Below are 13106 nucleotides of genomic sequence, written 5' to 3'. Positions count from 1 at the left end.
CTTTCACTTTGCAGTGCGTGATACCGGACATCGTACGATACTTTGGAAATCTGTATCTATTACTGCATGCGTATTCGACCATTATGTCGATAAGACATTCATCTCGATCCGATTCCTCGTTAATCAGTGATCTAAGTGTCAATTCCGCATGGTACCAAAACGACGTTTCAATACTGTACCTATCGTTAGTCGCCTAATTCTTGGTTGTACTTTTTACTTTGCATTTTATTAAACAAGTTTCTATTGGCTTCGGGTCAGTTTCTACAATTGAATCAGTGGAATAATACTAGAAAAATATTCATACTGATACTGACAAATTGATGTTTACATGGTTTTATCGATTTACATTTCTTTTTTGATCGATCCTTTTTTTCTGACAGGGTGTTTAAACTCATCCGAATCGCCTCATACAGGGCTGATTTTGAAATAAGTAGGTTGAAATGATGCTACTCAACGAGTAGTTTGTTCAAATTCATTTATTCAGAGTATAGAATACATCACTAAATCTTAACATTTACAACTATTCGTAGCGCCTTCAGTCAAAAAAGTCGGCTTTGTTGTTTTCACGGGCTTCGATTTGTTTGTAGTCGGTTACAGTAAATTTGTCCCGATGATAGCAAGTAATAACAAGTCCAGCGCAATAGCAAAACGAGCCCATCAACAGTATGAAACCCAAGTAACCCACGTGGCGCAAAAATGCTGAAAAAATAAACGATTAAGAGGAATTTCAATTCACGTTCCAATTATGGATTTTCAAACTGAGTACTCCACTGACGAGAAGAAATTTATTTTATCCACTGTCCGGCGTGGAGGAAAATTATTTATATAATAATCCCGAGAGATGGCGCTACAAACTTGCCTTAACCAGAAAACTATATGGATCAGTGAGAATGTGCGAAAAGCAGCGGAAAGCCTCGTAACAATTTAAATCGTGGGACAAAATAAAACAAACAAAAAGAAAAAACTTGACAATTTTGTATTGACAACTATAATTTATGATATTTGATGGCTGGAAATCATATTTTTCAATTGGTACGGCATAATTTCTGCACCTTCTTGCATTATAAATCAATAGTTTTTCAATTTTTAGACAATTCAGCTGTACATTAGCAATCAACGCGGAACTATTTTTGAACGTATACGATACATCATTTGATGTTTAGTATTGCACAATTTCAAACCGTTAAACAGGAATTAAATTCGATTCGGAAACGGCGTCTTTAGTTGAATATTTCATTTACAGATGGCGAATGGCGGGTGTCCATTCCCGTTAGTGCTATACACGGTTTACGTTTACTATATAATAAAGCCGATTCCATCCCCTGCTGTACTGCTTCGGCAGTACATATACTAAAATTGGAACGATACAGAGAAGATTAGCATGGCCCCTGCGCAAGGATGACACGCAAAATCGTGAAGCGTTCCACATTTTTTGAATAACTATACGCCATGAATTGTATGGTGTTTTGAGATCGATGACGTTTCTAATTTTGATCCCAGCTTACCGCGACTCAAAATCAAGGATCTTGAAACAACTATCACTTTGACTTTCAGCATGTTCACTTTATCAACGTAGCAGGTGTAATTTCCCGCTTCTGCCTGCGTGACACCTGATTTAAAATTAAAGAAAGTAGAAATCGATCTGCCGACAGTATGGACGGGTACAATTATTTTTCTTCCCAGTTTACTTGAGCTAAATAATTACTGTACCTAGTAAATACAGCGTTCCGTAAGTGTCCACCAAGACTCTCGGTTCTGGATCTTTACTGCGCACAGATTGCCCTGTTCCTTTTTTCAAACCAATGTTATCCTTCTTCCAGACGACGTCGGTTTCCATGTTGGATCTGATTAACAGTCGTTGATACGAACAATATGTATCAAATATAATTAAACGTTATATTAAATTCATAAATTTTAATCTGCAATTTTTTTTTAATAATATGCGAAAAATTGTTAGTCATTTATTTATTTTCTCGTTACTCGGGGCAAGTAATCGTCAGGTGAGCATCCTCTGCCAAAACGTATCTCTTCTTGTACCTGAATTTATGCCGCTTATGTTTTTTGAATCGTGAACATTTCTTACATTTTTCTTGCTGTATAAATTCTGGCAAGTCTTTTGTCGCTGTACCAATTTCAGGATATTCATCGTACAATTCCTTGGAGCTGAAAAATGATTATGGTATGAATTTTTGCGTAAAAGTTTATCAAGTCACTGTCATAAAAATGGGTGAAGAAGATTTGAAAAATGAAGAAAGAAACTGCAATTTTTCCTGTTTTTACATCTGCGAATAAAACTGTAGTAAAGAAAGTTCGTTGTTGCGTTAATAATCAAAATGCACAAAACAATATACCAATCTGTACATGGCTCGTTGAATTCAATGAATCTGAACGATGCACGCTGCGTGTAACGAGATCGCACGAATTTCTTTTCCCACTGCAGTTCGTTATTCTTTTCTCAGTGGTTAACTTAAAACTGACTCGAAATTATTCTCACCGACACGGCCACATGGGCGTCTTCAAAAATAACGTGGGCACACCTTCGCCTCGCTTTCTATCATGTGGCATTTTCCCCGACGTATTATGGGTCGATTCGCTTGAAATTTCCAATGTTCGTTGATCTACCGTTACATCATTTATGGTCCGCTTGACTCTGCACATACCAATTCTCGTCCTATAGCCACGTTTACGAACGCATCGCTCGCAAGGACTCCAGGGACCCCATTCAGAGACGATTTCCAGCTTTATACCCATTTTTCGGATATCAATTAGACCCGGCATCCGGGAAACCTGAGAGTGAAAATTTACATCCTTTACTCGATCACATTACTTATTGATTAATTCGAAGGTGACTTGCATTTTCTTATATTTACTTTCACAATTGGAACTTAGTTAATTGATAAAATAAGTTAATTTTTCGAATGATGTCCCAAAGGTCTCAATTTAGTAACAGATCGATTAAAAATCTAATTTATTACATGAAATTATAACTTATACAGCAAAGCGTAGAGAAACTGGTGCTAAATTTATTTCGTGATAAGACACCCAGTCTGACAGATTTCCAGTTTGTCTATAGATTCCTGCCGTGTTCTTGAGTACAGCTGAAAAGATTTTTTTGCACTGATGTGGAATGCAAGAAGTCGACTGATTGTACTAATACGACATCCCCAGCAAAGTCTCCTATTTTTCATCAGATTAGATTTGTATTTCTCAAATTAGCACGACTAACGTTCTAATCTGTAGTTATATTTCGATTCTACTTCCTGGCCATTAGATCCGTGGCACTTGTACAGTCCTGCATCCTTAGCCTCGAAATCTTTGATAACCAATGATAATTCCGGAGTAACGTGAATTCTGTTGTAGCTCATATTATTCTCCATTCCCCAAGAGATTTCCGCTTCTGTAGTAGACTGGTAACGGTCTTGTAAGTACCAAATCTTCGGTACCTGATCATCCTTTTCGTTACTAAAATTGTTGTCAGAAAAGTATTGTTTCGTCTCAAATGTTATGTAATTATCAATATCGTAAAGCATTTGAACCTGTCGATAAAAGTGATCTTTAACTTGTTATATTTCCCGCTCACCAGTAATGGCATTCCAGCAAAATTGTCGTATCTACCTCAGCGTCAACCAGTAAATATAAGTCATTTTCTTCAGATCCGATTAGTCGATCTTTATCTCTACAGTGCTTAATAATCTCAGGTCTTATATCAACATTTTTTGCCACTTTAATGTACAAAAACATTCCCAACAAAAACCACGTGTTTCTCATCGTTGTGGCCTGTTTTTTGCTAAATAATTTGTAATGTGGAAGATAAACACGTCGGTATCCGTACTTTGAAGTTTATGTATTTGATAGCGTTTGATTCAAGTTTCGAAGCGCTGTGAAGCCACGAACCCAGCTTCGTGTTTGAAGTTTCAAATCGAATCGTCCCTCTCGGCATTTGGTGGCGGTGAACTGGCGGAACGGACGGAATCGGGCTATGAATTGTAGTGGGGGTGATTTGGCGGAAATACGTACCCAGCATGCATTGGCGTACGTCAACATGGCGGACACTATTGAAAGTGAGTGAAATTTTCATATTTTTTCCTAAAATTAAGTCGTTCAAGTCGAACAAAGTACAAATGCATAGTAATAATAGTAATCTAGGCTTATGTGATAATAATATAGGCCACAGTTGCACGGATTTCAGTTAAAATTGAGTTTGTAGTTAACGTTTGAAACAGGCACGGCGACGATGGGTTCAAAATTTCAAAAATGACCAATGCAGAATTCAAGCGGGATGACGAGCCCTCCGAGGAACAAATTTGGTTTCGCGGATTAGTTGACTGGACTCTAAAACGCCAAATCCTTGAATTCCACTAACGGTGTATAACAACATTCTTGACATTTCATTAAGTAAAATACTTACAGGTGCGGACACGCTATGTTTACACACGTTGCTCCCAGAGATTGGTTATGTTTAGCCCAGTTTAGCCCACTCGCATTTGTAGATACCTCAAAATTGTAGACAAACTAGCAAAGGTTAAATTTCAATTCTAACACGAGGAAACTCTCTAATAATTTTTAGCAATAATTCCGAACATTCAAGACGTCGAATCTTTCAAAAACTCACTTATCCAAGTGTGGCTTACTTCAAATAATGCTAATTATATTTAAAAACAATAATTTTTCAAATTATAGCTTTCGATAAAACTTTACTCGACATATCACTGGCCTCATATCGTAACTTATCTGCATGCGAATCCATATTTTGTATTTTTACTTGTACATTTCAAGGCTGTGTGTTAAGTACTTAAGGTATATAAATACTTATATAAGGTAAGTACAAGATTTATGTGTATCTGTCTGTCAACACTTTTGAAATAGTAATTGAATCACTTGATTTATATCATTCAAAAGTCATCGCAACCAAGCAGGTTGTATACAAAGTAGTAAATAAACAAACGTTAATCATAACGCTACGACGCGCAATCAGTGCAAGGACAAGTTTTGTTTTCCATTAGTTAATGTAAGATTACTGGTTGAATTTTGTGTTCCATAAAAATGGAAAAATTCTAGTATATTTAAACGCCAAATGATGTGAAACCATGTTTGCAAATCCCGAATGTTGGGATTAGGTTAAACGATTAGTTTGCATTAGGTTTGATAGATATTAACTGGTCAACCTTTTGGCTTACATATGTGTACGTATAATCTTTGACGGTTTAACTTACTTATCGGATATGTTACATTTCTCCTCTTAAATATTGATATGGTGCGATGAAGAATCATCTTTTATTGTCAAATTATATTTTTCAGATAGTTTGGTAAATATACTTAACCAAATCACATTTTCATTTCAGATGAATCAGCGGAAACCTTGCTGTCGATTAAAAACGGTGGCTACCCATTGGCCAATGAAATTAAAAAGGAAGCTTTCGACGATGACCTGATGGATCTCGAAGACCAGTCACATTGGAATAATTCTATGGATGATTCAAATATGGATCCTGAAGATTCTGAACCTATGCCTGAGTTGGGGCCTGCGGCTTTGGGGCTGCAAAGGGTTGGAACGCAGCCGCCACCAAAACCCAATCCCCCAACCCAACCAATTCAAGTATTGAATCGCCGAGGAATGCCTGCGAGGATCAGAAAAAAGAATAAATTGTTCTACGATGACATTCTCGTCAACCATCCACATCATAGGTAGATTAGAAGTTAATGTTTATGTGTTTTTAGTAAACAGACGAAGTACCGATAAAATTCTAAGGCCTGGTTTGATTTGTGCTTCCAATGTGTGTTTTAGAATTAAAAAGGATCCCAATTTGGAAATGAAACATTCTCCCAAAAGAATACCACGGCCATCCCCAGCTAAAAAACAGAATAGACATGTCAGTGAGTCGAAGAGAAGTACGGGTACGCCGTCGCAGCCATCGACGCCAGTTACTACACCTATAAAACAGGAAAAGGAGCCAGAAAAGCCGGCACAACCAGCATCTCCTGACCGAAAAATTGGACAGAAGATTGGTATGAGACTGAGAAACCTGCTGAAATTACCCAAAGCACATAAATGGGTCTGCTATGAATGGTTCTACAGTAACATTGACAAGTGAGTATGGTACCTGAAGTAATCTGTAATACTTTTTTGAAAGATTTCACCGAGGGTCTTTTCCTTATTCAAGGAAAAATAATAGTATTCTGTAGTTTTCATTACATCACTTTCCATAGGACATAATCTGAGCATTGACTGAAGATATACATATCTCTAGTCAACGATCTGAGTAATGCATCGATATTCAAATTCTGGTACAAATGTTAACCATACATTGATTAGCACACTCTATCAATTGAAATTTTTTTTCTCAATAACGGCGCAATTAGATAAGTACTATTTTTCTTCTTCCAGAACGCTCTTTGATGGTGACAACGACTTTATGATTTGTTTGAAGGAGTCTTTTCCGCAGCTAAAAACACGAAAGTTGACACGCGTAGAATGGTGTAAAATACGAAGAATGATGGGAAAGCCAAGACGGTGCTCCCAATCATTTTTTGAAGAGGAAAGACGAGAGTTAGAGAGGAAGAGACAAAAAATTCGTATGCTCCAGCAGAGAAAAACGGCCGATATAAGTAGCTTTAAGGACCTGCCTCCTGAAATTCCTTTACAACTTGTTATTGGAACGAAAGTTACAGCAAGATTACGAAAGCCACAAGATGGCCTTTTCACTGGTAGTATCGATGCAGTCGATACCAGCAACAACACCTACAGAATTACCTTTGAAAGAGCGGGTCTTGGAACTCACAGTGTGCCTGATTTTGAAGTTCTGGTAATTGAATAATTGAGCCATATTCACTGTTTAGTGCCTGTTGATCATCTTCATTTGACTTATTTGAATAACCTTTATTTGTTTTCAGTCAAACGAACCACCAGAAACCATTAGTGTTGCTTCGTTCGCGCAAAAGTTTAGACCTCGGATGGTGCAATATGTGCCATCACCTCCCTATGCAATGAAATTAATGTCACCCAGATTAAATAATGACCCTTTAATATCCAACGCCTCCGTATCACTCCCAAAAAAATCGCATATCGGTGGTACGATGAATGGCTATCCCTTAAAATTGTTAGAGTTTATGGTAAAAGTTGACAAAATATTAGCGGCAAAGAAAATCAAGATAAAGAAACTGAAGGAAATGAACAGTGAGGCGGAAAAGAGACGGTCTTTCGGTGAGCCTTTGCCAGCTGACTTTGAGAGAAAATATGCAGGGTAAGAATTTTGCTTAGTAATGTATTGAATAGAAACAACGAACGGGTTAAAAATAAAATTTCTTTGTGATTACAGGATAGTAGTTGAGCTTGAAAAGATGAATGTAGCGCTTCAAGATTTCTTGAACGATGTACAAGAGTTATGTCAAGAAATGGCTCCGGAACCAAGCGTTGCTGCTATGCTGGCTCCTTCTCATTTGCGGGAAAAGTGCCATCAAGAAGCGGCCGATATGGTTGCTAGAAATGATGTCATTAACGATAGGGCACCAGCAAAGATGAGCGAACTTGTCACAGACCTCACTGCTCTCATGCTTCAAGTAAAGGTAAATCTTGTTCCTAGTTTTACTCCACTTTTCACAACAAAATCTCTCAAATTCTCCCAATACGTAGAATTCCAGCAAAGAAATGCAAATTTCTTTCCAAAAGTCATAATATCCAATTCTTTTCACAGAGCTTGTCGGATTCTGATCGAAATGCCTATGAACTGAAAGTACTTCAAGGAACCATGGAGCAAATTAGATCGAAACTGAGTCCTCAAAATCAACAAGTGTTTCAAAACTGCGTTGAAATTCATATGCAGCATATTCAACTTGGTTTGGGAAAAATAGGGGCTTTAACGCCATTTATGTCTCAAAAAGTTTAGTATTAACTTTGTTGAATCATCATACTCTTAATGAATGGCAGGCAGTAATTTTCAGACGCGTGCAAGAGTATTCTGTAATCTAATGAGAATTTATTCGAGGAAAATAATAGTTGTACTACACTTGCACGCTTCTACTTACTGTAATGATTTGATGTGCGCCTGTCGTCACTGTTCAACTAAAAGTTGATTCACGCTATCCAGCATGGACCAGTACGACCTGGAACGAACATTTATCGGAATTTCCACGGCATTCCTACGGAACAAGCACCCACTAAGCAGCAGTTAATCACAGGAGGATCAATGGCCAAATCTCTAAGCGTCAGCGATTTGGCTGTTATGGAATTACTTCTTGACGAGAACATGTAGTGAAAGCTAAAATATGTCGACGAATATAGGTGCAATGAATATTTAATACAAAATCAAGAAACGACACACATTGGATACGTCTGATTTAAACAATTGATGAAGTACGAAGAAAATTTTTATTAATAGATAGTTTTGTTACAGCCCGTGTTGTATGATGTGAATCAATCTTTACTATCCAATTGTATAGACTCCTTCATCGTTCATCAGGCATACTCATAGTTCATACATTATATCTACATTTTGTTTTTTGTTTTATAAAAAGACAAGAAGTACGAGGAATTGCAGTTAGAAATGGTAATGAATTTTGAACCAACGTGGTGTAAGCATTGTCTACACCTTACACGGAATAATTCTTCTGATCTTTCTGCAATAATCAATATTTTCTTGACATTATCAGCAAAAATTTTTACTCAAGTCATTTACTTTGAATTAAATGTCTACATAATATATCTAGTATCTTATTGTGTACTTTATAGAGGTGTAAAGTGATGTGATAAATGCAATGGCAAACATTGTTGCTCGTTGCAAAATTTTGTATGCATCACTTCGGTAAAAATAGAAGAGATCTTTTTTTTTTTTTTCGTCCGTATTTCTGCACCACTGCTAACGTTCAATTACACAGTTAATACTTGCGTTGAAAATAATTATGTATTTACTTACAATTACAAATATATATCTTAGGATTAAAACATTTAGTAATAATATTAAATAGTAAAAGAAAAATATTATGAAAAAATTGTAACTAGAAGAATGTTGTGTTGAATACTTGAGACGATTGAAAATATTTAATTACTATTATACACGTTCATACCCTAATAATAAATGGAGAAATTAATATTTTACGGAAATTAAAAGGTATGAGGAAATGTAGAATATTACGAGTTGCATATATTATACAGGCGCTATAAATTGTATCTAAAATAATAGATGAAACATAATTTGAGATGGAGACGTTCTAAACAGATTTATATATCCCTGAATTGTTGCTTTTTGAGGGAAAGGATACTCAATGTAATTCAACTACATGTAGCGGTATAATTTCAGATGCTTTATTTATATACAGTTAATTATTTAACATGGGGATTATGTAACAGTGTACTTTTATTCGTATCAAAGTATCGTGGAAACTCACTATAATTCATTTTATTCCCGTAATATTTATTTCAACACAAGTAAAAAGTAAAATTTTACGGAATAAAGGCTAATAATAAATTCACAGCAACGCGCATCTAAGACTTTAATACAAAAAAGTTGACCTAAAGTATTTTGAATATCCGATGTATTACTGGTCAATGATGAGAGTTTATTCGTTTCAATTTTTGTTCAACTGACTGTCGCGTATCATCGTTGGTTACTCATTTGTCTGAAAGAGTTAATTATATTTTCGATTAGTACTAACAGATACAGACGTTGTAATGTTCGGTCACATGCTTCACTAGATCCATTTGCATTTACGTTAACACGTCATCACCCACGATACGACACTATCGTCGATAATAGAGCATAGAATCCATTTTACATAGATTCATTTTCTGTCTCTGATAACTTAAGTAAGTTACTATTTCTTATCGCCACTTAAAAAAATTTCTTATCTACAGTAACAATTTGGAGGAAGTGTCGGTAAAATTTTTTTTACAGTATTTATAATACCAAGACTAAACGATCTCATATATAAAAGTGGCTTTTATTCTTTCTAAAATCAAATGAGGTGAACAGGGAGTATTCCTGTAATGAGTTTAGCAGAAACCACTTATTTGTGTATAACTCATCAACATATAAACGCGTCCGAGTTCAATTTGTTCCGAATGCGTATTCGCGTGATTTATTTGAAGCTTGAATTCGTTTGTTGCAATATTCCAATTATTGATCACGATTGTGATCATTGTGTAAATGTAAAACTGACGAGACTGTATTCTAATTGCGTATTATTATCTATATCAATAGTACTAAGCTGTAAATGTCGTACATTAACATTTATATAGCATCTTTAGTTTCTGATAAGAAACATGTACACATTCACGATTGTTTTGCTTTCATTCAAGAATTGACATCTGCCATAATGACTTATGGATTGATATCCGTTGAACAATGGTCGGTGGGCATGATTAAAAAAATCATTTCTTGTGCTTATTAAGCTTTTCTAACAACGCATCGGCGTCCTCGCTTGTCTTAACTCTTAACAAAACTGGTGTCGGTGGTGGTTTGGAATCTGGTGTTGGAAGAAGAACCATCATAACGTTATTCTTTCCCATACGCTGCATTGGTATGCCCTCGGTTAATATTGTATTCAAGAGTAAATTTCCGCACGAAGTATCGGCACGCACTATTAGCTGTGTTTTGTCGTTGGGTGTAGGCTTCAGAAACAGGGTACCTACTCCTCGATCAGCAAAATTTCCATCTTTTTTGACAAATACCTTGCATCTGCGAAAAGCAATTTATATCCCATAAATTTCATCTGCCATTGAATATCGTGCTAGTGTAGTGAACAAATATTCACTAGAACATAGTACGTAACAAACATATTTAGGTAAATTTCATATAAAACAGATAAATAAGAATCGCATGTTCCTTTCAACTGTCTTACCGTTGTTCATAAATTGCATCGTCTTCCGTGATTGGTTTGAAGTCTGGTTTTGGTGGTTCGTCATCATCATCTTTTTCTTCGTCTTCTTTAGTCTCTTCTGCTTCTGTAGTTTTAGCCACATTGCCAAAAGAAAATGGTTTTCCACTGTAAGGAGATATATAGATACAATTATAAAAAGAAGGCTGATAATGTTTCAATATTTCGTGAATATATGGGTAGAAAAACATGAAAACGGAATATGAAACTCATCGTAACAACCAATAAAAAATTTATTCCCGGAAAGAGGACGTACCCTCCGAAACTGAATCCTGCCGAAGCTGTACTGGTTGCTGAACTTTGGCCAAAGCTGAATGTGGCTGTGGGACCAGATGGTGGACACGAAAGACTTGCTGTTGGTTTCTGATCAGTAATGTCAGATTCGGTTTCCTTTTTCTTATCTTCTACAGCTGTAAACGATGTACTTAAAAATGGATTCCGTTCAGTGGAAACACTGCCAAAAACGCTTTTGACTTCCGAGGTAGTTTCAGTATTCCCGAATAACGATTTTCCAACATTCACATTCTTGAAAATCGATGATTCGCTTTTCGACTCTGCATTTCCCACTGATGGATTACTAAAGACCGACTTCTTAGTCTGTGATTCAGTCTTTCCAGTTTCCAAATTCGACTTACTCTTAACGGGTGAACTTTCCAAGTTAGATTTTTCCCCAGTCTTTTCTGGGCTCAAAATTGTCGGGGTGGTTTCCTGTCCGTGTTTAGCTTCAATTTCTTTAAGATGCTTGTCATAATCTTTAAATATTGGGGTTAAAATACAAAACGGATTTGAATCTACGTGTGACTTGATCCATTGAGTGACGCTTTCGTTAAGTCCCTTCAATTTTGCATAATAATCTGTTGATTTTTTGAAAATCTTCCCATCTTCCTTTCCAGTTGGAAAATGCTTAGCATCCGAATTTTTCGACATTGATTCCTGTTTCAACGAAGAAGAATCTTTGCTTTCTGGCCCATTCGCTGCTGGGTTAACCGATCCATTGCTCGAACCTACTTTATTAGCTACCGTTTTTTCACTACTCTTCGTATTTGTTGCATTACTAGTATTTGCAAGGAAGCTAAAGGGTGAAGAACTGGCAGGTGCAGCAGTTTTGAAAGCAGTAAACGCGCCAAACGCTGCTTTTGGTGCATCCTGAAACAGTTTGAAATATTACGAGATACAATCAAATTCGGACAACAAAAAAGCAATGCGCTTTGGTGCTAGGGATCTTTGTATTTTTCAGCAATGTTTCCAAACTTACATCCCCTCCGCTGTTGACTATTCGCCGTCTGGCCGATTTGATGACTCTTCTCTGCAAATCTTCTTTCGATGCTTTGCTAAACGTTCCTGCCTCTTCCCGAGTTTCTTCATCGTTCCAATTATCGTGATTCAGCTCTGAGGTAGCAGTTCGTTTGCCAGCCATCACTGAGCCGTCTAAAATCAGAATGATTTTTTCAGTTTTAATTTCAGACAGGCTGTGGTAATCGATTTGCATTTAGTCAACAAATTATCAGAGCAATATTTTCAATTCCCGAGGATAGAAGGACTATCGTGTCGTAAGAATTTAGGTATTAATCCAGTTAGGCGCTTATCTCTTACGAAACATTTAGCAATTGCGATAAGCATTAGGATTTTGAAATTGTCGAAGAGCGAATATGCGATCTGAATATAACAGCGGGTTTACGGTGAAGTTGACATGGCAATGCAAGTACATAGTAACAGTCGATTAAATACTGTTTCGAGGTTATGAAAAGGATTCGGTCGAAATAGAATTGGATCAATTTCGGCCGTTACCCGCTTAAACAGTTTCAACATAACGCCATTCAATGTGATTTCCGTAACAAATAAAAACCAGCAGTCGATCGATATGAAATTGGAGTGCGAGTAAAAAAAAAGTACACATTTATAGGTTAACCGCCACTCGATCGGGAGTATATTCGAAAGTGGCAATTGTCAATTCATTGCAACGATACAGCGTCGAGAATCGCTAGCGTACCTGAGTTTTGATAAACGGTATGCAATCTGTCGATGAAAAGTCCACGTTAACCGCGTTAGTGTCTATTTGTACGATAATATCTCGCGAAACATGAGTGATAAATCGCAAGTAAATGTTCCGCGCTAAACTGGCGCGTTAGACTTTTTGCCTTTTGATGAAAAAAAAATGTCAACTCGGGGCCGGTTGGGCTGGCCGGCAATCGTAGTTGGTCGTGTAGTGTCTGTGAAGGGCCGAAGGGGGGATGAAA

The 13106-nt window shown here is 36.7% G+C and overlaps 3 protein-coding genes and 1 non-coding gene across 9 annotated transcripts; 2 read left to right on the top strand and 2 right to left on the bottom strand.

The window, feature by feature from the left end:
* Nucleotides 1–535: 535 nt before the first annotated feature.
* On the bottom strand, nt 536–3768 carry LOC138191130 (uncharacterized). Its single transcript, XM_069137112.1, has 6 exons — nt 3581–3768; nt 3289–3462; nt 1981–2037; nt 1711–1844; nt 1506–1610; nt 536–699 (listed from the first exon to the last, which is right to left on the bottom strand). The coding sequence occupies exons 1-6, from the start codon at nt 3766–3768 to the stop codon at nt 536–538; spliced, it is 822 nt and encodes a 273-aa protein (XP_068993213.1).
* Nucleotides 1328–1433, top strand: LOC124222583 (U6 spliceosomal RNA). The gene has a single exon (XR_006884044.1). It is a non-coding gene; the product is annotated as a U6 spliceosomal RNA (small nuclear RNA).
* A 164-nt stretch (nt 3769–3932) lies between the features above and the next one.
* Nucleotides 3933–9817, top strand: LOC124220822 (protein lin-9 homolog). Of its 5 annotated transcripts, none has more exons than XM_046630132.2 (8): nt 3933–4061; nt 5343–5685; nt 5786–6088; nt 6386–6803; nt 6892–7241; nt 7317–7563; nt 7692–7877; nt 8085–9817. In XM_046630132.2, exons 1-8 carry the CDS (start codon nt 3980–3982, stop codon nt 8247–8249), a joined length of 2094 nt encoding a protein of 697 aa, XP_046486088.2. In that variant the 5' UTR covers nt 3933–3979; the 3' UTR covers nt 8250–9817. The 5 variants fall into 5 exon arrangements, with proteins under 5 accessions (XP_046486088.2, XP_046486092.1, XP_046486089.1 ...); XM_046630136.2 differs by lacking the exon at nt 3933–4061 and adding an exon at nt 4110–4366; XM_046630133.2 differs by lacking the exon at nt 3933–4061 and adding an exon at nt 4110–4410.
* Nucleotides 9283–13095, bottom strand: Nup50 (nuclear pore complex protein Nup50). Of its 2 annotated transcripts, none has more exons than XM_046630137.2 (5): nt 12860–13095; nt 12125–12297; nt 11126–12015; nt 10834–10977; nt 9283–10670 (listed from the first exon to the last, which is right to left on the bottom strand). In XM_046630137.2, exons 2-5 carry the CDS (start codon nt 12284–12286, stop codon nt 10364–10366), a joined length of 1503 nt encoding a protein of 500 aa, XP_046486093.1. In that variant the 5' UTR covers nt 12287–12297; nt 12860–13095; the 3' UTR covers nt 9283–10363. The 2 variants fall into 2 exon arrangements, with proteins under 2 accessions (XP_046486093.1, XP_068992969.1); XM_069136868.1 differs by lacking the exon at nt 12860–13095 and adding an exon at nt 12658–12775.
* Between the last annotated feature and the right edge of the window lie 11 nt (nt 13096–13106).

Source organism: Neodiprion pinetum, chromosome 6 (genome assembly GCF_021155775.2).
Source record: "Neodiprion pinetum isolate iyNeoPine1 chromosome 6, iyNeoPine1.2, whole genome shotgun sequence".
In the NCBI taxonomy this organism is placed as follows: domain Eukaryota; kingdom Metazoa; phylum Arthropoda; class Insecta; order Hymenoptera; family Diprionidae; genus Neodiprion; species Neodiprion pinetum.
This window is presented reverse-complemented; position numbering and strand designations above follow the sequence as displayed.